The sequence below is a fragment of the Xenopus tropicalis genome, chromosome 5 (genome assembly GCF_000004195.4).
Source record: "Xenopus tropicalis strain Nigerian chromosome 5, UCB_Xtro_10.0, whole genome shotgun sequence".
In the NCBI taxonomy this organism is placed as follows: domain Eukaryota; kingdom Metazoa; phylum Chordata; class Amphibia; order Anura; family Pipidae; genus Xenopus; species Xenopus tropicalis.
Genome location: NC_030681.2, coordinates 150608774 through 150629543, shown reverse-complemented (window position 1 = coordinate 150629543; position 20770 = coordinate 150608774). Strand labels below are relative to the sequence as shown.

The following is a 20770-nucleotide window of genomic DNA, read 5'->3' as shown; positions in this document are numbered from 1 at the left end:
GTTTAAATGAATCCCTTTTCTCTGTAATAATAAAACAGTACCTGTACTTGATCCCAACTAAGATATAATTACCCCTTACTGGGGGCAGAACAGCCCTATTGGGTTTATTTCATGGTTAAATGATTCCCTTTTCTCTGTAATAATAAAACAGTACCTGTACGTTTATTTAATGGTTAAATGATTCCCTTTTCTCTGTAATAATAAAACAGTACCTGTACTTGATCCCAACTAAGATATAATTATCCCTTATTGGGGGCAGAACAGCCCTATTGGGTTTATTTAATGGTTAAATGATTCCCTTTTCTCTGTAATAATAAAACAGTACCTGTACTTGATCCCAACTAAGATATAATTACCCCTTATTGGGGCAGAACAGCCCTATTGGGTTTATTTCATGGTTAAATGATTCCCTTTTCTCTGTAATAATAAAACAGTACCTGTACCTGATCCCAACTAAGATATAATTACCCCTTATTGGGGCAGAACAGCCCTATTGGGTTTATTTAATGGTTAAATGATTCCCTTTTCTCTGTAATAATAAAACAGTACCTGTACTTGATCCCAACTAAGATACAATTACTCCTTATTGGGGGCAGAACAATCCTAGTGGGTTTATTTAATGTTTAAATTATTTCTTCGTAGACTTAAGGCACGGAGATCCAAATTGTGTATTGTGTATCTGATGATATTCTTAGGTGACCTATTCATTTTCGGGAGGTCACGTTTGTTGTGTGACAATTATTTTATGTTTAGTACAACCTCCAATGTATTATTTTTAGTACTTTATAGTATCCTACAATTTAGATTGTTGCGTCTACACCTACGATTGGTATCCGTTCGTGGGAAGACGACTAACATCTGAATGTGCATGGCCAGCTTTATCCGGGATCTGTCCCTTAGCCAGCTCCCGAGCATTCTTGCTAACAGGTCCCATACCTGTAATAAATAAGTGATGCAGGGACCCACCAATGGAACTGTCTATTTTCTTGATTTCTTTGTCACCCAAGCAAATCAGTTTTGAAGCTTATATAGCTATGCTCCAAGCCACAATATATTGGCCTATAGTTGGCAACTTGATCACCTATCTGCTGCAGATGAGAGTGGATCTACTTCCCTCTGCCTATGAAACGCAGGTGGAGAGAAGTGGGACAAAATGCCAATTGTGACTGGCAGAGATGTCTGAAATTGATCTAATGATGGTATAGGTTTGGTTTTTCTTTTCTTGTCTGTGCACTGTGAATCCTATGATCCCAGGAGCCCTTAATTCTTAAAATGGCAGTTTCCTATTCACCCCCACCCCATTATGCAAGGAAAAGGTTATTTAAATACTGTCCAAGCCGACATTCATCTCTATGGATATGGCAGCACAACCTACTGAAGAACTTTTGTCACATTCATTCCTGGCAGATCGATAGTTACGAGTTGTGGGTTAATTATAATCACTAAATAAACTCAAACGTTTCAAAGTTCACCCGCGTTCTGCAACGTTTCAAAAAAGAAAGAAAGAAAAAAAAAAAAAAACAGAGCAAAGCCAAGAAACTTTCATTGATTTGTCCAAAACAGGTGGGAGTTTGAACCGGTCCACAGGGTGCTCCTGCTCTCTCGAATTATGCTCTTATCTGAAGCTTTGCCTATCTAATAATGTATGTCATTTAAGATAAAAAAGTTCAACCAATTGAGTTGGAAAGGCTCTGCTTATTGTTTTTCTTTTCCCAATATACCCACTGTCGTATGGCGTCATTTTATTCCACTTACTCCAGGAAAGCTAAAAGTATCATCTCTTGTAGCTGTCAGAATGTAAGTACCTGCAAGAATAATCTCACACACGGCTCTGATAAGCTACTCCAGGAATCACTCAATGCACATACACAGCTTTGCATCTAAAGCTGGCCGTACACGCACTGATATTAGCGCACCGATATGGCAAAAGCCTCAGATATTGGTTGTCTCGTCGATCGGGCAGATTTTGAATGGGCGCCGTTGAAGGCTGTATTTTACAAATACAATGTTTATTCCCACTAACAACCATCAAGGAGGTATAAACCTCCCAGCCCAAATACAAGATGGCCCCTTGGTTTACTGTATACTACATGGGTCCCCAAACTTTTTAAACAGGGGGCCAGTTCAGGGGGACTATAGTTAGTCATCAAACTACGATCCTTCCCCCTGGCCACTGCATCCTCACCACACCTACTACCTGTCTGCCTCAGCATTGGCCTCGGCCCCAGAGCATCATATGATGCATCACCGCATCCCACCGGCCGACACGCTGGCCACTGGGCGCGCTGGGACAGAGGACACCTCTGAACTGTCAAAAAAACATGGAGACATACACAATTCCTCTATGATAGACTGTCTCTTGACTCTCAATCTCCCCTCCATCAGAGGGATTGGGTATGGGTCTGTAACAAATGTACAAATATATATTTATTTTTCACAATTCAAATGCTGTCAATGCACCATTTTTACTAAAAAATCGCCCTTCAGTAAACTAAGCAAATATATTTTACCTTTTACACCTTGTAACCACCAACTTTTTTCTTTACTGCAATGCACCCTTGTGTTTAGTATACACCCCCCTCTTCCTATATAAGTATATCTGATTACATCTGTTAATTACAGCTAATAAGTTTAGTACTTGTCAATATGAAATAATGAAATATAAATTAAAATGGCGCACCCTGAATTTATTTCTAAGGAAAATTTGCTATTTCTGGCAGCTCGATTGGTATGAAGAATTTAGAACCTACAAAATTCCATAAAGGCATGGCAACTGTTAAAAGGTTTGCCTATGTGCCTGTGATAGCCTGTGACAGAAGCTTTAATGTATGTGTGTGATAGTTTTAGTTAGGCCAATCTATCACTGTCAGGCCAAACTGATCCCCTCTTCAGAGAAGGAGTCAGGGGGAGTAGTATGTGTGCTGGAGTTAGTTAGTGTGTACATTTATCACTCTGTGTATACTGATAAGGTAAATAGGTCTTTGTAATCTGTTATCTTACAACCGAGACACAAATGGGACAAATGTTAGGGCACAGAAAGTATATATGCAGGGACCAGGACCATATGTAACACTTTAACTGTGAACACAAAAGAGAAAATCTGCCATTCTGCATGGTAAGGCTAGTGCCACGCGGAGCTGAGAGTCAGCCCCTACACTGACACTAGCCCTTGCTTGCACCCAGGAGCGCCGTCTCCAGGCAGATGCAGTGGATATCAGATGTTAAATGCCAAACTCTCATGTTTTTTTGTTGATGTCCACTGCATCTTTTTTCTGCAGGCCGAGAATTAGCCCCCTGTGGCATTAGCCTTAGGGTGAAGACACACGGAGCTACTAGTAGCAGCTACTTGTCACGGCTACTAAAATAGACAATGCTGATCATTTACTGACTATTTACTGTCTACGGCAGGGTATTTTCAGATGTTTAGTAGCCATGAAAAAGTAGCTGCTACTAAGTAGCTCTTTGTCTCTTCACCCTTATACAGGGATCCCCAACCAGTGGCTCAGGGGCAACATGTTGCTCCCCAACCCCTTGGATGTTGCTCTCAGTGCCCCCAAACCAGGGAGTTATTTTTGAATTCCTGACTTGGGGGCAAGTTTTGGTTGAATAAAAACAAGATTTCCTACCAAATAAAGCCCCTGTAAGCTAATAGGGTGCATATAGGCCCCTAATAGCCAATCACAGCCCTTATTTGGCTCCTCAATTAACTTTTATGGTGCTTGTGTTGCTCCCCAAGTCTTTTTGCAATTGACTGTGGCTCACAAGTAAGAAAGGTTGGGGACCCCTTCCTTTATAGTTCCATAACATATGGAGTTGAATAAACTAATCAATTTTAAAGGAAAACTAGAACAGTCTGAAAGTATATACTGTACTACTAATATATGTTATCTAGATATTGTGACTTTGCACAGAAAACCCTAGTTTCTAAGTTAGCAAATAAATGCACTAATCGATTATCTGGTTTAGGAAACCTGACACGTTCACTCTGACATTGTATAAGCACCATTTGTCCTTCAGAAAACCCAATGTCTCGAGCTACAAATAATCTTTTACAGTTTATCAAAGTGCAATGGATTTATCATATACAAATTGCAAGTTTAATTGGGATACATTATCATTAATTAGTTAGAGATTGTAGCAGTAAGATAATGAGGGCACAAAAACAACTAGAGAATGTATATGACTATATATGATTAACAAGGCCTTCTCTTGCCCTGGGTGAAAAGCACAAGTAAAGACTCAATTTCCACTGCAATATAGTGTGTGTGCAAAGTACATTTTTTTGCCATATGCATGGTGTTTACTTCGCATATCTATAGGAAGCAATTATATAAGGTGTAGTTCCATCTTGTATAATCTGGTTCCATGTACAATTCCATTCAAAGTGAGAGGGAACAAAGCAGAGATAAAAATTCAATCTGTGGAAATGATTTAGCCAATAAAACCAATGTTCTGTGCACAGTAGGCAATACAACAAAACATACATATAACATAATGTCTATGTAGGGTTGTCACTTTTTCTGGAAGAAAAAATACCAGCCTTATTAACACCTATTAATAACGCTGACAGCAGGAATCATTTTTAGCGACCAGGTGGCAAACCTATGTCTATGTTTAGAAAATGTAGAAAAGAGGATGGAAATTAAACACATAATAGGGTTTTTTTTAACCACAGAGCTTTTGGGAGGCAGGTTGCCTCTTATACAGCAAAAAAACTATTATGCAACATTGTGGAACAAACCTTAAATTATTTCCTTCATATTTTAATTGAAAAAAGCCAACAATAATTTTGACACAGATCTGCAGCTACTTGTCATGGCTACAAAAATAGACAATGCTGATCATTTACTAATAATTGTCTCTACGTGTGTTTTAGCAGAGGCAATTCTCAGTATTGTCTATGGCAGGGGATTTTCTGGAGTTTAGTAGCTGTGACAAGTAGCTGCTACTAAGTAGCTCCGTGTGTCTTCACCCTTAAGCTGGCCATACACTCACTGATGATATTGTACAAAACCTAATTTCGTGTGTATTTCGTGTGTATGGCAGCTTGACAAGGCAGCCCATATTGAAAAAGGCTGCGGATATCGGTTGACTCGTCGATTGACCAGGTCATAAGATTCCGATCGGGCGCCATTAAAGGCACCCAAGCAAAATCTTCGTTCAGGGCTGAATCGGCAGAAGGAGGTAGAATTTCAATTGTTTCTACCTCCATATCTGACGATTCAGCCCTGAACGACAGTGGAGGGTGGGAATCGTTGCACAAAAGATCGAAACTGCTACATGTAGACAATCTGCTTGTTTGCTCATCTAAGGGTAAAGACACACGGAGCGATTAGTCGTCGCAACTTTTAATTAACTCATTCATGGTCTTTCCGCCCATAGAGAATAATTGCGTCGCCGCGACAAATCACGCGCGCAATTTTGCCAAATTGATACTTTTCGATACTAATCGCCTTTTCGATACTAATCGCCCCTTGTGTCTTCGCCCTAAGGCGGACAATATCGGAGTTATCCAATTGTTTGGCCAGAGGGCCAAATGATTAAATTACGACAACAGGAATAGCACCCTTCAGAGCAGGGACCACATCAAACCTGCCCGATTCACATCTGCCCAATTTTAGGCCAGATATCGGTCAGGTGGGCTCATTGGGAGTCCTTATACAGAGACAGATAAGCTGCTAAATCGGTCTGAAGGACCCAAATCTTTAGCTTAAATCTGCCCATGTATGGCCACCTTAAGACAAATGGCATTAAGATGAAGAAAGCTGGCCTACCGTTGTTTTAAACAGAAAATATTCAGCTTCAGTTTCAACCGACTTTTCAGAGGCCGATGTTTCTGACACTGCGGTCATTTAAACATTTCTTACAACTTGTTTCGGAAATGCAATATACCCCTAAAAGCGAGACTGGAGTGGTGTTTAAAATGTTGCAAGTGCCTCTTTGTGCTACTAAAGGTTGGAGGTTAGTCCTGATGAGAGATGTTGATATTACTCTCTTCTGGCAATATAAACAATTCCGTAATGGAATCCGCTTTCACTGAGTGCACTATGGGGGCAGCCTGTGCTGCATTAAATGTGTATAATGCCATGTATTAAAGCAACTGCGGCTTTGAGGATATCTCAGTAAGTAAAAAATGAGCTGAGTAAGAAACTTCAGGCCACCGGTCCTCCCGAATTTAAATGAAAGACTTTATTTATAACCACAGAGATTTCATAATTATAACCTTTGCAGGATGTTTTTACACACTAATCATAGTGTAGCAGAGTTAGCATGTAGCAGAGTTTGCAAATGGCATTATCTATGAGATATTGATTTACACAGCCCCGGCTCTCTCTACTGATACAGGTACAATGGGAGCCAGCGTTTAGATAGCAAAACATGTTCACTAGATACAGTATTTGCTGTACTACAAAGTCTACATGAACTGCGATATCAGTTAATCGCCTTAAACCAAAGTAAAACATCTGAGGGGGAAAACAGTGAATATTATATTTCTCCTTGCACCGTCCGTTCTGTCCACAAAAGGAACCTTGCAAAGGATTCTTAGCATTTTTCTTTTGACATATTCCTGGAAGCCAGTCAAGAGAAAAACACTCCTTGCAAGTCCTTGCATTTTTTAATCCTTACTGCAAGCCTCTTGCAACCTGCAGCTCCTGGCATCCTCCCTTATTTGTTGGGCATTTTTAAAGGAGAACTTAAGCTCAACAAAGAATTAGGCCAGAAATGCTACGTATTATGTGTTGGATTTCTGTACCAGCCCATATCCATCACAGCCCTTTAGCGGGGAATTCTGAGCCCCTAGAAAACCCATTAGGGCTTCCGAAACTGAGCTGTTACAATAAATTCAGTATATAAAATACAATCTTGTTTATCAAAATTCTTTGATTAACATCTAGATTCTTATTACTTAGGCACCCCAGTAACATAAGCCCTTTTTAGACCAATGTGGCAGCTTATCTGCCCATGTAGGGGGCCCTCCAGTGGCCTAGTCAACAATTATCTGGCCAAAAATCGTCCAGATGTCAGTCAGGCAAGTTTGATCTTTCTGCCAGATCAAGGACTGCATTGTCTTGTTGATGCAGTCCTTGCACTGATGACCTGTGTCCCTGGGGCCAAATGATCAGATCAGCCCAGTATCACCCACCTTAAGGTGGCCATACACGGTCCCTTGTACCGATTCGGCAGCTTATCGGACCGTGTAGGAGCAGAATCGAAGGGTATGCCCGACCGATAATTAAAAAATTTAGTTGGATCAGGGACGGCATTGGCTCGTTGATGCAGTCCCCGAACCAACTGCCCCATTGCCGCCATTATAATTTGGCCTGGGGCCAAACGATCAAATTAGCCTACATGTTCCCCGATATCGCCCACCCGTAGGTCGCCAAGCGAGCGAATCTTCACGTGCATGGGCACCTTTAGCTATGGAGGGGCAGATTTATCAAAAGGTGAGATTACAGCTCACTACTGAAAAACCCACCCATTTTCTATTTATTCCCATGGGATTTTTAGAAGTGTATTCATAAAGTGGTGAACTCTAGATTTCACCCATTAATAAATACACTGCTAAAAATCCCATAGGAATGAATAGTAAATGGGTGAGTTTTTCCTGTGGGAGCTCTGCCCCTTAGAGATGGTGGAAATCTGTGTATATCTGATTATATCAGAGATATGCACGACTTGCTGAAATGAGGATTTGCTCTTTCCGGTTATAATCCTAATCTGTCAGACTGAGTGCTCATATAAGTGAAAGGGAAATTGTTGGTGTGTTGTGGCCAAGCAGTGCACTGGGAATAGCTGTCCCTTTTGCATTGTTCTGAAAGCTAGTTGGGGGATTGTTAGGCAATTTGCCGGCTAAATAAAACCTTTTTTCTTTTCCTGTCTGTTTGTATGTAAAGGAGAGGCGGGGGAGCGGGCAGAGTGAGGCAGGCAGGGAAGTGTCAAGAAGCCCATAATGGCAGGATTTAAAGCCAAGTTAAGTAGCTGACTGCCATAAAGAAATTCAGGAGTTACAAGTTCAAACCACAGGTGTTAACAAAGAAAATATTGGCTAAGAGAGGGAAATCCTTGTGTCCTTTATTTCTACCAGAGGGTGCTTGGAGCGAGAACTTATTGCCTGTTTGTCTTCCCATTACATACACTTAAAGCTTACCATCTTATCACAATTCCGTCATCATAAAAGTAACAATATATTCACTTTATAAGCAGGATTTACTTTGAGTAAATGTTTAATAAAACAAAGGGATAGGTTATATGCCCAGCTACTGTATATGTATCTGTTTATTTGCATTCATTAACAATGAGCAGGAACTACCATATAAACTCCAATGAAACGGAGTCTCTTGTGGCCAAAGTATCAAATGCTTAATAAATATAGTGGTATATAGTATTACATTGAAATTTGTCTGGGGAGTATACACATAAAAAATGAATTTGCAGGGTTGTATATATGGGGCTGCTGTGGCATCTGGAGGCCGCAGGTTTCCCACTCTTGGATTATTCCAAAATCCCACAAAATCTAAAAAAAAATGAGTCGGACATCTTTAGTTTAGGGGATTCATCATCAAGGGCAGGAATTAAGGAATAAGTGATTTGTTTTTTTATTAGTTTGTCATCATTTCTGTTCTGCTAAGAGGACCTTCCTCAGAACATCCCTCGATGATGATCCCCCAGATGTCTTGAGAAAGGTCCTTTACACAGGAGCAAAACGTTGAGTACAATATACAAGCAATATTATAACAAGCACCTCACAGTACTATGGTGTTGCTGCATGCTTAAGCCCAACCTTATCTCCCACCCTTGCAATTTCCTCTCTCTCTGCATCCCTGCCCTTAAGCTGGCCATACACGCACCGATACTATCGTACGAAACCTCGTTTCGTACGATATTCGGTGCGTGTATGGCATGTCGGCGAGTCGACCGATATCGCAGGAAGCTGCTGATATGGGACGACTCGCCGATCGGCCAGGTTAGAAAATTTTGATCGGGCGCCATAGAAGGCGCCTGACCAAAATCTGCCGTCAGGGCTGAATCGGCAGAAGGAGGTCGAAATCCTATTGTTTCTGCTGTTTCAGCCCTGACCGTGTGTGGTGGATCTGACCGATGGTCGCACGAAACATCGTCAGATCGCCACGTGTATGGCCAGCTTAAGATACATTTCCTGTTGGTCTCCCCTTAACCTGTTCGGACTTTCTTTATGCCCCAGACATGTACAGGAAGCAGGAAAAACCAAATGACTGGAAGTTCTTGGTAGTTCTTAATTACGAATGTCTTACTGTAGTCTACCAATGCCTGATGCTGACTTGGGTCCCAAGTGTATTGGGCATTACATTTGCCCTCTTGCTCCTACATTTTGATGCTGTCATTATTTGAACAGGTTTAATTGTATAAAGCTGCAGAGCTGCCTCTTAATTTTTTTGTCTCTAATTCACAGAGTTTTTTGATGATTTCTCCGAGGGACGAGAATGTGTCAACTGTGGAGCGATGTCAACCCCACTTTGGAGGCGGGATGGAACAGGCCACTATCTATGCAATGCTTGTGGATTATACCATAAGATGAATGGGATCAACCGTCCTCTGATCAAGCCTCAAAGGCGACTGGTAAGGAATATTTGCACAGCTTTTTTTTGCTCGTTATCTATATATTTATGTTTACTTTAAGCAGTCAGGCCATTTGTTAGGAAATCCTTCACTGCAATCTTAAACCCCTGGGTGTATTAGTGGAGCAGGTTTAAAATAAGCATTAGTAAATGTTGCACTGCCTCCATTACCCCCAGCCCTAGTCTGGGTTTTGGTAACAAAGGTCTTGGCTAACTGAGCTCCCTGACATATGTGCATATTATGTTTAATTTATGAGGTCCACTTATACTTCCATGTTTAGTCACAAGGCAAACTCTGCTCCAAGTCTAGTCACTCACATCAAGCAGTCAGGGATTTGACCTGCTTACCAGTACATGTTACCCTAGCCACAAATGCAGTATCGGACTGAGATGGCAGGGGCCCACCAGAAAACACTGGACAATGGGCCCATTCTCACAACTTTCCCTCAATCCCTCCTCTCCTCTCTCAAACTCTTTATTATACTTTTCTCTACATGCTATATTCTTCCATCTATCAAGTTTCCATGTTCCCATACAGAAATAGGGAATGACCATGAAATAGGCTAAATAGATAGAAGCAAGAGGGCCCACTGACCCCTGGGCCCACCGGGAGTTTTCCTGGTATCCTGCTGGGCCAGTCCGACACTGCACAAACGTTAGCACACTACCAACTTTATAATACATGCTGCTCATATGCCAGTTGTGCTGATGTTCCAGTGTTCTGCATTGGGAGTTGCCACTGGTCTGTGATGTAATTTACAATACTTGATATATAAGAGAAAGGGCACAGAAGTGCACTACGCCAGCATTTTCTAGACCTTGACTGAAACAAAGACGTCATTTTTTTTTTATTTTTTGCTGCTGCTGCATTGTAAGACCTTGGGTGGATACAGAGGACTTTAGATATACTGTCCTCTATTAAAGACATCATGGAAAGAGATTCATTTCACTGGACTTTGATCTAATACCTTCAGCATCATAAACAAATGAGTGATGACTTCTTCAGGAGACAGCTATATTGCTTAGGTGGAGGTGGCTTGAGTGTGAAGTGACCTCTTTAGATTTAAAGTTATTTATCTGTAGAACTACCCTGACATAAGGCCTCACCCCATAGCTGATATTTAGATACATTATATTAAATAGGAAACCAGGGAGTTGTTCTGTGTTTCCCTTTTCGGTGTGTTGGAAGGTGACGGGGTTGTGGGTCAGAGGCAGCTGGAAACCAATTCCTTATACAATACAATATACCTGCAGGTCCCCTCCTTGCCTTCATGAGTAATGCCAGATGGGTTTAGCTTCCAGAGAGGCGATTTACACTTCACCTTTAACCTAACTCTGACAAAGCTCAGTTTTCCATTCTTCCTCTGGACTGGTAGGGCAAGAAGTGATCTCACTTGTGTACTGCTCATTTATTTCCACCATCATATATATATATATATATATATATATATATATATAGGGTTTGTCCCTGAGGAAGAGCACAGTTGGTGCTCGAAACGTTGGATCGTTTTCATTAAAAAATTTTTTGTTTTCTAACAAAGTCCCTGCGTGTGCGGCTCATTGTCTTGTTATATACATGGTTTTTGCAAGCACCTGGGGCATTTGATTACTATTAGGGTGTGCTCAGTTCTTTTCTGTATATATATATATCTTCTGTCACCAGAAAGTGCAGTAAAATTGCCATCTGTCATAATGACCCTTAAAAATACCCTACCAAGGCCAACCAGCCCTAAAGATCAATAGATTTTTTAACTGATTATGTGAGTAATAAGGCCCCTGAATTAGTCTCTTGAATTTCCTGTAATGTCTTTATTTTCACCGCAACTCAAAATAAAAGATGTGTGGGCACACTGTGCTAAACATCATCAACCAATGGTATTTTCAAATCTGTCTAATTTTCTGGCAGCTATGGGTAGAAACTAACATACATACTGCCACCTAGTGATGAATGAACGCATTGCGGTTGTAGAGGACACCATTAATATTTCACATTGCATCTATACAGTATATAGCACCATAATATAGATATCAGTAATAGTGATGAGTATGGGAATTCAGCAACTTTTCCTGAAGATAAGATTCTCTGTCTGCTGCATATCAGTTGTAAAGTTATGCAATAATAAATGGGTTTATCTGAATGTATGATTTTTACATAACGTATGATGTAAGCCATTTGTACAGCTACTAAGGAAATCCCTAATAACCACTTCATATCTTGTCTCTTTAGTCTGCATCTCGCCGTGTGGGCCTATCCTGCGCTAACTGCCATACAACCACTACTACACTCTGGCGCCGTAACGCAGAGGGGGAACCAGTATGCAATGCTTGTGGCCTTTATATGAAGCTACATGGGGTAAGAAATCTCTTTTATCTACCTAGAAGGTCAACTAAAATTGCTCCTCTGTCCTGATAAAATCACAAGATATAATATTAATTGCTATGATTTCATACCTGGCCTTCTTCATGTCAGACCTGACTCTGTTCTCCCTTTCTAATTCCATTGTATAAAAAGGTGTAAAATGAATTCCCATGAACATGTACTGTCTAATTTTGATTCTGATTAAAAAAAACTATATCTGACATTTTCTTTTAATTCTGTAACAGGTCCCTCGGCCGCTAGCAATGAAAAAGGAAGGAATCCAGACACGAAAGCGCAAACCTAAGAACCTCAGCAAGTCTAAAACGCCAACAGGTATCACAAATAAACACAGCAATTAACTACTAGTTTTTTTTAGATGTATTTGCAATTTGGTCACTTATTCCAAATGTCTCCGTTATGCCATTACACTGAGGGAACCACCCAACTAGAATGCTTTAATGGCAGCTAATAAGGAGGGGTGTTATTTATCTGATAAAAAAAATAGTGGCGCTTATACTACCTTACTTTAATGATAAGTGTAAAAAATACCTATGTATTGATTAATATTTGCTTCAATGCTCCTTTTTTAATTCCTCAGGCCAAAACAGCAGTGACAGCCTCACTCCTTCCACCAGCTCCACGAACTCCGCCGGAGAGGAAATGCGTCCAATAAAGATTGAGCCAGGACTATCCCCTCCATATGGCCATTCGAGTTCTCTATCTCAGGTGAGCAGAATAGGCCACAAAAATGCTGTTATTCAGGAATGGAATCTCATGCAATCAGTGATGGGGGGGGGGGGGGCTGCAGGGGTTCACATTGTCTCTGTCGCCTATGTATCTGACTTTATCAATGGGTGACCCTCTGGTTACGGGAACCTTAAAGGAAAACTAAAACCCCCCCTAACAATGTAGGTCTCTATAAAAATATATTACATAAACAGCTCATATGTAAAACCCGGCTTCATCTAAATAAACCATTTTCATAAAATGTACTTTTTTAGTAGTATGTAGCATTGGGTAATCCTAAATAGGAAACTGCCATTTTAAGAATTAAGGGCCGCCCCCTGGGATCATAGGATTCAACGTGCACACAAACAAGCCAAGGCACACATACATGCTAGGCCCCATCAGCCAATGAATGGACAGAGTTCTGCCTTTTACTCCAACACTACTACAGTTAGAGCTGCATCACTTCCTGTCAGCTGATCTCTGAGGGAGCACACAGCCCATCACTAAATGGCGGCTCAAGGGAAAGGATATAAAAGGGCAATATTTACTGATATATATATTCCAGTTTGGCGAGATTCTTTAATAGTTCACTTAACATAAAATAAACTATCTGTTGGTTATTATTCATTTTGGGGGTATGGTTTTCCTTTTAAATAGGCTTGTAGCCAATGCCAGGGCTGCAGACATGCTCTTCTACTATTAACATAGTAGTAATAATCTACCTGACCCCCTAGTGTGCAAGTTTGGGGCCCTTACACTGTACTTATTTTAAGCATTTTTTTTGTTTGTTTATTTCAGGCATCTGTACTATCTACAATCACAAGCCATGGTTCATCAAGCTACCCAATGTCGAGCTTAAAACTCTCGCCACAGAATCACCACTCTACAATCAACACATCTCCACAAGCCAGCTCCAAACATGACTCCTGGAACAACCTGGTCTTAGCTTAAAGCACATACCATCCACCGCCTCGTAACGTCACTTGAACATTTACTGTGCTGATAAGGCGCCATTGGTCGGTGACCGTGCTAAACTCATTGTTGAACCTACACGTGTAATTCAAGAAACCAAAGACTCGGGCGTAAAAAAAGTGATAAAAAAAAAAGACTTCTTTAAAAAAAAAAGTAATTTAAGATTTTGCTGTAATAGAAAGGAACTGTTTATACATTAGACTATATAAATTGTGGAAGAGATGGAAAGACGTGTAGCTGGGATAGAAATTTGGCTATACAATGAAGCTTCGTCCTTCACGCAACTTTGGAAACCTTACTTCTCAGTGGATAAAATCTCTACAAAAGCCCTGACGTCGCAGCGTAATGCCGACCAGCTCCCATTGATCTACTATGTAATTGATTCAATCCCCTTGGTAGTCTCTGTCTGTCTGTAGTTCAATTCAAATATTTTACTTTGTAATTTGTCCATTTTTTTTAAACATTTTTCTTTTCAGCAAGGAGAAGGGAAATAGCTGACATGTAGGCACCATTTGCACAGTTACACAAAGGCTTTCTAACATTTCTTTAACGGCCTTTTTCTGATGTTAAAAAAATTCTGAAATCGCACAACAGAGCTAGATGCCGCTGTAAACAGATCAATACCTCAAACATATCTCATCCTGGATGGAATCTTTGCATCTCTATAAACTGAAGTGACTGTTTCTGAAAACATTTTTCATAGTCCTCTGAGCCTTCCTTGTAGGGATCACGGCATTTTGCTCAGTCACAGCCCAAACACATTGCTGCCTGTAACAATGACAAGATTAGAGGTGTAAACACAGAAATAAACCCAGTAAGGCAGAGAAAGATATCCGGTGCAAGGGTATATTTTCATGCTGGGTTTATGATAAAAGATCTGTTCGTGTTTAATAAGTAAGCCACAATATATATAGCAATACAGGAGTGCTTAATCCTTTTTAAAATTAAAATATATTGTCCTAGATTTTCCACAGTATTGAAAGTATTTGGATTGAAAAAGGTATAGTTATGCCATAAATAAAGATGCAGATTTTTTTTTTTTAATTTATAAACAGGGGCTCTTTTATTCCATTTCCTGACCTCAGACCTTTACTTTACTACTTGTTTATTTAATCTCATATATCACTCCAGAAAAATGAGCGGGTTATCGAGACTCTTATTTAAAAAGGTTTAGAAATGTCTTAAAATGCATTTGATTGGCTAAGTATATCCGATAAACTGAAATGTATAAATCAGGCACATTGTCAGTGAAGATAATAAAGATTCTGCTTATCCTCAGCCTATAAATCTAATTTATTTCTGCTATCTAAGGGGAACCAAGGCTTCGGCAGATTATGTCCATCTTTAGAGATAATGTAAAAAAATGCTCAGTCAACAACACTTGGTAATGTTTAAAGTAAAAATGTTCCATATGTATAAGTAGAATGTATATGTTTATGGCAGATAAGCAAGAGCACATGGGTAAAGGCATACCCAGAATTTATCCTCTCTGCAAATTATCCATGTAAGCTACCATGTTGCTTGCCTCAGCTGAGGCAGGGATATTATTACACCATTTCCAAGGTGAATGCTGCTGCCAAGGCAAGCACTATGGTTGCTTTCATATTCATTCGTACCTTGTAATTCTATATAGGGAAATACTTTTTAAAAAATTACTCACGTGATAGTAATACGGATACTTGCTCACGAAGTGGATGAAGGTTTATTGTCTTTCAAATGCCATTTTTTTTTAAAAGAACGTGGTGCAACCAGAAGCTCTTGAATGGGTGTCAGCTAATGACAAACTGTAAAAAAAAAAATATATTGTGTTTATTGTTTTGTTTTTATTTTCAAAGTGCAATGTTAATAATCATTGATGTATATGATTTATGGAAATGTCTTTAGTAAAGATAACTAGCTAGAAACTCAGTGATTAAAGTAGGTTCGGGGGATATGTTTAAATCGTTTTAGAACTGTAAAAAAAAAAAATAAAAGTTCCCCAGTGTAAATGTACATAATGTAACTATACACCACGTGCTTTATAGTTGATAAGAAATTATTGGAGTGGGATGGAATTTTTAGAATCAGCCTTTTCAAATGTCATCTTGGTTTTTGAAAGTCTATAAAGAGAGAAGAAAATAAAGAGAAAATGAAAAGGATTGAAATTTGGAATGACTGTGTGTACCTGAGGAAAGCTGTCAATCAGAGAATTGGATGTGACATACTATCTTAACAAGCTATACCTGCACTTAGATACATTGTTTCTCAGACTTAATTAAAAAAGTGGGCTTTTGGCAGAGCCCAGAAAGGTAACAAGCTACACCTGCACTGAGATACAGTTGTAACTAATAAGCTAAACAGGTCTCTTGGGGGAACTGAGACTTGCAACTTAAACTTAATTAGCAAAACTGTAATATGGTATAAAACGACCCCAAAACCCCCCAGATATGTGTTCAAACTTTAAATAACCTGCCAAATGTAATAAAATGGGTGTGGTATTTAGGGGGTGTGGTGGTAAAATGGACGTGGTAAAAAAAAATCACTGCACTACGTTCGCCATTTCTTTTTGTCCTTTCCAGTTTCGGCCTACAATCACTCTAAAAGGGGGAATGGCCTTATTGGCCAGTGAATGGGGACCTCCTGACAGCCTGCCCCGTCAAAATCTGACTGAAAATCATCCAGATATCTATCGGGGCAGGTTTAAAAAAATCCCATTGGGTAACAAACACAAGTTACCATGTTTTTGTACTGTTCACCTTGACCTGCAGTCAATGCAGGTTCTGGAACACAAGGACCACAAGGTATCCCCTAAGAAAGTGGCCTAAACAAGGCTCAGTAGCAGTCAGCGTTGGTGGAGTGTTAGTTAGGACTGGTAAAGCTGAATTTAGGAAGGGGGCCATTTCGCAGATGCCCTTGACATCTCTGAGGTTGCCGAGATAAAGGGGAACTCCACCCATTCTTGTTCCTGTGCATAATAAAATAAAATATAATACTAAGTGACACAATATAGATTCACTTAAGGTTTTCAATGCTTTTATAGAGTAATTACAATTTTTATTTAAAGAAGTGTTTCTTTCTGCCATGCTGGCTGTGACTTTTAAAACAATGAACAGATACCAGCTCTCTTCAAGCCCAAACTTTATTTAATAAAAGATACTAAATTGGCCCAGGACAGAAACCCATAGCAACCAATCACCTGTTTAAAAACAAACATCTTATCGGTTGCTATGGGTTACTGCTCCTGCACACACTTAGCACCTTTTATTACATAAGGGTGCAATAATCACCATGCAATGCAGTCGTTTTTTTTTTTACAGGTCTTTTTACTGTTGTTACTGCTACTTTGTTTCAAAAGTCACACCTAACAGTGAAAATTATAGAGAAATACTGTTTTAACTAGGATATACATTTACAAACACCGCTAAAACAATTGTGCATTTCTAATGAATGTATATTGGAAAGTTGCTTAGAGATATATTTTCTTCCTGTTTGCAAAAAGCAAATAGTGTGCAATTCTTTTTTAAAGGAGAAGGAAAGTCATTTTGGCATTTTACTGCCAATAGATGCGCCACATTAGTGCCACCTAGAACGCTATATTTATTCATAAGAAAGCTTTACTATACCTGAGTAACAGCCCTAGAAGCTCCCTCTGATAGAAGCGGCCATTTTAGCTTGGTCTTGGTAGCTTCCTGCTGCTACTGAAGAACATGTTTACAAAAATGGAGACAAGAAATCCTGTGTTTCTTTTGATAGAGGACTCAAAAAGTGCAGCATTTCTGTGAGTGCTTAAGGCTGTATTTACATAGACTTTTCTGATAAAGCTTACTGAGTTTTTACCTTTCCTTCTCCTTTAAGAAACCTTAGTGAACTTCTTCAAAACTGGATGTAGCTAGAAACTGAAAATTACTCAGCTCCTATTAATGATGCTTAAGCAACAGCAACAGCAAAGTAACATTTCTAGTCACAGATACCCTGCGCCAGGCTAAACATCCTACAGACCTGAATACGATGGAGGGGCGCCAGGCAGGAGCCTCTCCTGCCTACCCCTAGCGCTACTTTGTCATTGCCTCCGCTGCTTGTCATTAGCGGCGGAGGCAATGACTGAACTAACCGCCCCGCCCCCCCCCCCTGCACCTCCTCCTGTGCATTGGCGCGCATGCGCCGTTCGGGGGGGGCGGGGAGGTGGGCGGAGTTTGCCGACCGGGTTGCCTGAGTCGCCCGGTCGGCTTGGCCCGCCCCTGACGGCCAGAGCAAGGGCCCCTGATAACTTAGTCAGGCCGTGGACCATATTAAAATTAAAAAATCCACTGTAGAGCCAAATGCGTTCTGTGTTGTTTATTAGTTTAGAGATGCATAGCACTATATGTTTCGGACCTCTGGGGTCCTTCCTCACAGAACGCATTTGGCTCTCCAGTGGATTTTTTATTTTTACATGGTACTTATTGAAGTGGATCTGGTGAAACCTACACCACTGTTTGATTGAGCCCCTTCACTGAGTTTTACACTTTGCGGCATACAAGTTGTATTTTTCTTTTGTGGACCATATTAGTATATGTCAATTCTCCCAAATTTTTCAAGTCACCTGGTTTTGGCACAAACAGCTTTGGGCAGAGAACAGAACATGAGAGGGTAACTGGGCATTTAATGGCCTTGTCCATATATACCCCTCATCTGATGTGCAGGATACACACAGAGCATATGACTTCTAACTTTCTGACTAGAAACACCGCAACCTCCTTTCCCACAGAGTGAGAAATTACTGCAATGGTGCAGAAATGTGTAACTGTACCCCTCATGTACTGTATTTACCTCAATAACATACAATTTCTCACAAAATGGCGACTAAATGTGGGCGTGGCCCATCACTTCCCGCACCAGTGCAGAAGATCTGCTGGAAGTACCTGCGCTGTGGAGGTGGGAGGCTCAAAGTGGGCGTGGCCTATCATTTCTGGCGCCGTCGCAGATGATTGGCCGGGATTGCAGGTGAGGCTGATGAGTGATTGGCTGCCTGTACGAGTTAGGTAAGTGGTGGGTGAGTGCAGCAGAGTGAGGTGATAGCGCAAATAAACCTGCCTGTGCAGAGGATTATCCCATTCCCATAATATTTCATTTTCAATGTGCCCTACAGCTTCATTTTATATTGTGGTTTAGCAACTACTGAAAAGTTTTTAAATTAAATTTCCTGTGTTGCTATGGGCATTGGGTGCCCTTCTACCTAGTTGTGGCCCTGTGACTATGGGTGCAGCACACTGACTGGGCTGGTAAAGGTGATGGGAGTTGTACAGGAGCAGCAATTAGATTTCAGATGAAGTCAGGGAAGAAAACGGCATTTTATGTAAAAATTGTTTACAACTAAATGTATCCATATGAATCTTATACAAAATGGCTGCAAATGTGCAGGAGTATTAATACACATAGTTATGCGCTAAGTGTGCCCTGGGCCTCCAGACTTACTTATGGGTGGTTCATGTTAGCTTTTAGTATGTTATAGAATGGCCTATTCCTAGCAACTTCGTAATTGGTCTTCATTAATTATTTTTTATAGCTTTTAAATTATGTTCCTTTCTCGTCTGACACTTTCCAGCTTTGAAATGGGGGGTCACTGACCCCGGCAGCCAGGAACTATTCCTCTGTGAGGGTTACCATTTTATTATTATTGTTACATTTTATTCCTTATACCAGTGATCCCCAACCAGTGGCTCGGGGAAACATGTTGCTCCCAAATCCCTTGGGTGTTGCTCTCAGTGCCCCCAAACCAGGGAGTTATTTTTGAATTCCTGACTTGGGGGCAAGTTTTGGCTGCATAAAAACCAGTTGTACTGACAAACAGAGCCTGCTGTAGGCTGCTAGTCCTCATAGGGGTTACCAAATAGCCAATCTCAGCCCTTATTAGGCACCCTCATGAACATTTTTCATGCTTGTGTTGCTCCCCAACTCTTTTTACATTTGAGTGTGGCTCACGGGTTAAAAAGGTTGGGGATCCTACCTTATACTATTCACATACCACCCAACATTTTGAAAACAGAAAGAGGGACAAAAATAAATGCCACATGCAATGTGGCAATTTTTTACCACACCCATAAATGCCACTCCCATTTGACTAAATTTAACAGGTTATTTAAAGTTTGAACACATTTCTGGGTTTTGGGGTTCCTGTTTTATGTGTTATCACAGTTTTGCTGAAAAAGACGAAATTGCCCTTTAAGCTCCGAGTCTCCGTTCCCCCAAGAGACCTGTTTAGCTTATTAGTTACAATTGTATCTCAGTGCAGGGGGGGCTTTTTACCTTTTTGGGCTGCCAAAAGCTACTTATTTAATTAAAAGCAAGAAACACTGTATCTAAGTGCAGGTGACACTCGTTAAGATTTCTGGGCTCTCTGCCAAAAGCTACTTTTAATTAAATTTGTATCTTTTTTAGTTTCAGCGCAGGAGATCAAAGGGAAGTTGATTGTAATTGTAAGCTCTTTTGGGCAGGGCCCTCTTCACCACTTGTATTGGTTATTGGTTGCTTTATATGTTACTCCTTGTAGATTGTAAGCTCTTTTGGACAGGGCCCTCTTCCCCTCCTGTATCGGTTATTGGTTGCTTTATATGTTACTCCTTGTAGATTGTAAGCTCTTTTGGGCAGGGCTCCCTTCCCCTCTTGTATCGGTTATTGATTGCTTTATATGTTACTCCTTGTAGAGTGTAAGCTCTTTTGGGCAGGGCCCTCTTCCCCTCCTGTATCGGTTATTGGTTGCTTTATATGTTACTCCTTGTAGAGTGTAAGCTCTTTAGGGCAGGGCTCTCTTCACCTCTTGTATCGGTTATTGATTGCTTTATATGTTACTCCTTGTAGATTGTAAGCTCTTTTGGGCAGGGCTCTCTTCCCCTCTTGTATCGGTTATTGATTGCTTTATATGTTACTCCTTGTAGAGTGTAAGCTCTTTTGGGCAGGGCTCTCTTCCCCTCTTGTATCAGTTATTGATTGCTTTATATGTTACTCTGTATGTCCAATGTATGTAACCCACTTATTGTACAGCGCTGCGGGATATGTTGGCGCTTTATAAATAAATGTTAATGTAATGTATCTTTTCAGTGCAGGAGATCAAAGGGAAGTGAGGGACTTTTCAGTGAGTATCCGGGACTGCGGGTTG

The 20770-nt window shown here is 40.5% G+C and overlaps 1 protein-coding gene across 4 annotated transcripts in view; it reads left to right on the top strand.

Moving 5' to 3' along the window:
* gata4 (GATA binding protein 4) overlaps positions 1-15663 on the top strand; it is a 66178-nt gene extending 50515 nt beyond the window's left edge. For 3 of the 4 annotated variants that reach the window (XM_031901723.1, XM_012964041.3, XM_012964042.3), the window contains exons 3-7: positions 9431-9597; positions 11824-11949; positions 12201-12288; positions 12554-12681; positions 13483-15663. In XM_031901723.1, the coding sequence (XP_031757583.1) occupies positions 9431-9597; positions 11824-11949; positions 12201-12288; positions 12554-12681; positions 13483-13635 (662 nt within the window). In that variant the 3' untranslated portion in view covers positions 13636-15663. 4 annotated transcript variants of the gene reach the window in all.
* Positions 15664-20770: the final 5107 nt, after the last annotated feature.